Source organism: Coregonus lavaretus (genome assembly GCF_964263955.1).
Source record: "Coregonus lavaretus genome assembly, chromosome: 17".
NCBI classification, from domain to species: domain Eukaryota; kingdom Metazoa; phylum Chordata; class Actinopteri; order Salmoniformes; family Salmonidae; genus Coregonus; species Coregonus lavaretus.
The window spans coordinates 26,376,799-26,380,626 of NC_140004.1; the positions used below are offsets into that span (position 1 = coordinate 26,376,799).

The window sequence follows — 3,828 nt, forward strand, 5'->3', positions numbered from 1 at the left end:
AATAAAATGGGAATATCTATAGGCCAATTTGCAATTTAGGAGTAGTGTTAGAAGCGTTGCATGATCACCAAGTTAGTTATTCAGTGCTGACTGTCAACATAGGCTGCAGGCTAGGCTAGGTTGCTGCTTATACAATACAGGTCGACCTATTTAATCAATGCATAACGATTTACTCACCAAATTATATTGTCATAATAACCTGACAGTTATTACATTATATACTGTTAACTCTGGTTAATAGGTAATAGGCCTACATTTTCATCAGGCAAAGAGAGCACAATTTGTACAGTACTGCAGTAAACATCCAATCAACGACAGCTACGACCCGGTGTTTGTTTTGCTGAATAAAAGCATGCTTGGGAGATCTGAGCCAATGAACAGCAAGGAACAATCTTGTTGTGACCAATCATATTCCAGCATATATACCAGGCCTGTTTTCCCAGGAAGTTGATGATGTGTATTTACAAGACGTTCATAGCTAGCGAAGCTGCGCTTTAGCTACTTAATGTATATTTAGTCTACAAACGATAGTGGTTACTTAGAGACTGATACTTTTATTTAACATTTATACGTAGCTTGTTGTTTGATTTCTAGTCAAGAATGGTGTAATATGGTGAGTACGCTGATGAAGATGCTTTGCTAGCTAGCTAACAGCTGTCAGTGCCGTCTTTGCAGTACTAGCCTAGTTTGTCGAAAATACTGCCAGTAGCTAGCTATGTATCCTGTGATTTATATTTAGCCATATAGCTAGTTAGGCTTACTAATTTAGCTACTCAATTTAACACATTTTAGCTCTACGTTAGCTAAAGACTGCCTCCGCAGTTTTTCGTTTGACATGCACACAGTTGTCAAAATGAAACGACCATCAATTCTGTGTGAAAATTGCTTCTGCCTCTCTTCTACACAGCTGTTCCTCGACTAGCCCAACTCGAATAGATGGGGGACGTGTCACTTGAGAATGGAGGATACTATCATCAGTGATGATGGCTGCATTAACGGTGTGGTGGCGGTACACAAGTGGCCATCTCCTTGGCGGATGGGGACCGCTGCTCTGCCTGTTCCTGGGCTCTCTGGTGGCGCTGTTGATGCCCATGGTGGGGGTGGAGGACCAATGCTGTGCCACTCTAAAGGGGATTGCCCAGTTGCACTGCCAGCTGTGGGGTAAAACTCAGCGCCCCACTGTCCAGTCCACCAGCCTCACTGTCCCCTTTACAGCCCTTGATCTCCTGCCCCTTAGGGCCAAGCCCAGTATAGGTAAGTGTGAAGCTGTCATGAAATATACTTCTGGTTGTAAGAACTAAATCAATGGTTGGTGGTAGTGCACTGTTCAAAAAGAAAATACAACCGTCAGCTAATAGGGATAATTCATTTCCAGAGTGTATTAAGGGTGGGAGGATAACACCCTCCATACTCTTCGGTTCATGATTCATATTTGAAAGTACAAATATGAAATCACCTTTTTTGAATGGGTTAATACATGTCTTGGACAGCACAGCCTGGTTATGCAATGTATTTGGTGTGTGCTGATTGCAGAGACCCAGCTGGAGGCCAAGGCAGCCCTGCAACAGGCTGTGGAGATGAAGAAGCAGGGGAAGAGAGAGAAGGCCCACAAGCTGTTGGTGCATGCACTCAACATGAACCCAGACTTTGTGGAAGCTCTGACGGAGCTGGGGACCATTCTGGAAGAGAAGGACGTTGTCCAGGCGGACCATCTGTATACCAAGGCCCTGGCCATCTCACCATGCAACGAGAGGGCCCTGGTGAGCCGTGACCGCACACTCCCCCTGGTGGAGGAAATCGACCAACGCCACTTTGGGGTTATCGACAGCAAAGTACGCAGGCTGATGTCCATCCCCAAAGGTAACTCTGCTCTTAGACGTGTCATGGAGGAAACATACTACCACCACATCTACCACACAGTGGCCATAGAGGGCAACACACTCACTCTGTCTGAGATCCGCCATATCATTGAGACTCGCTACGCCGTACCCGGCAAGAGCCTGCAGGAGCAGAACGAGGTCATCGGTGTGGACGCGGCCATGAAGTACATCAACACCACGCTGCTGTCCCGAGCTGGGGCCATCACTGTCAATGACATCCTGGAGATCCACCGGCGCGTGCTGGGCTATACAGACCCTGTGGAGGGTGGGCGGCTGCGTACCAGCCAGGTGTTTGTAGGCCACCACATCCCACCCCACCCCCAGGACCTGGAGCGCCACATGCAGGACCTGGTGCAGTGGCTCAACTCAGAGGAGGCCCTACAGCTGCACCCCGTGGAGTATGCAGCGCTTGCGCACTATAAGCTGGTGTACGTGCACCCCTTTGTGGACGGGAACGGACGTACATCACGGCTGCTAATGAACCTGGTGCTCATGCAGGCACGCTACCCACCCATCACCATCCGCAAAGAGCAAAGGTCAGAGTACTACGCCGTCCTGGACACTGCCAACGAAGGCGACGTCCGCCCCTTCATCCGCTTCATAGCCAAATGCACAGAGATCACCCTGGATACCCTGCTGATCGCCACCACTGAGCACCCTGTGGGGCTGCCTGGCTCCAGCCACCACCAAGCCTGTCCAAACTGCAAACAAACCATACCTGTCCACAACCGTGAGAGGGGACGGGAGTGAGTGGGGCGGGAGGGAGGGTGCATGACTGTTTGGCTTTGTATTTCTCTTTTTATTTAGATAACTAATTTGGGGTTAATCCTGCTCTAAGTGTAAAGATATGTCAGTTGATTTATGTATTACTAATAGCAGCCCTGTGTCAAAATGATAGCATGACCTTGCCCATTTTTACAGGGAAATTGCATCTTTACATAAAACAAATATTCCCATATCTCATGGTTTAAGGTTTCCTCATACCAGGTAGCTTGAGGTGCAGGTCAGTGGAGGCTGCTGAGGGGAGGACGGCTCATAAATGGCTGGAACGGAGTAAATGGAATGGCATCAAACCATGTATTTGACGTATTTGATACCATTCCACTCCAGCCATTACCACGAGCCTGTCCTCCCCAATTAAGGTGCCACCAACCTCCTGTGGTGCAGGTGTTTTGAACTAATTATGTTGGGTTGTGATTTAGAAAACAACACATTTTCAGCTGTAGATTGTTAATAAGGGACAAATGTAAAAAAAAAAAAAAGTTAACATAAGGGTCATGAATTTGTTGGCAAAGACTCAAATGGGGCTGTTTCATACTCTTGGCAATGCTACTCATTGTTTTTAGTGTAGCTTCTAAAGAACATTTAGGCCTATAACTGCATTCTATCCATCTGTTATCAGTTTTTTTTATTAGCGAATTCATTACAATAACTGCAAGTGTTACGAATGGGTAATACAGTATGTGTACATGTCTGAGATAAGATTGAGTTCTGTGATTCTGATTAGATGTTTCTCCCTTACGGACAAGACAGACCAACAAACATTGGCTGTGCGCAGCAGATCACCTGTTCGGTGTCGACGAACGGTGATGTAATGTAGCTTATCCAAGTGGGTCATACCGTCTGATATTTTACTGAAGCACTTTCATGTATTTGAGTTTATTTATTTACTACAAAATAAATTATTTTATTACCTGTTGAATGTGATTTAGTTAAGTTTAAAAACTCAAACATCTATTTGAATTACTTTAATAAACAACTTTAGGCCAGAAACAGCAACAAAATGACAATTTTACAACACCCAAATGACAAGTGTAAAACTTGGAACAAGCAGTAAATAAAATAATCACTGAACAAAAATAGACCAAGTACAATCTCGTCAGAGAAAGTTGTATTGACAATTGTTAAAAAAAAAAGTTTAGTTTACATTTGTTCTAATAATAGAAAA

General features: G+C 45.1%; 1 protein-coding gene across 1 annotated transcript; it reads left to right on the forward strand.

The window, feature by feature from the left end:
• Positions 1 to 441: 441 nt before the first annotated feature.
• LOC311144892 (protein adenylyltransferase FICD-like) lies at positions 442 to 2,838 on the forward strand. The gene is made up of 3 exons (XM_084181062.1): positions 442 to 613; positions 908 to 1,254; positions 1,534 to 2,838. Exons 2-3 carry the CDS (start codon positions 981 to 983, stop codon positions 2,628 to 2,630), a joined length of 1,371 nt encoding a protein of 456 aa, XP_084037188.1. The 5' UTR covers positions 442 to 613; positions 908 to 980; the 3' UTR covers positions 2,631 to 2,838.
• The last annotated feature ends 990 nt before the right edge of the window (positions 2,839 to 3,828 follow it).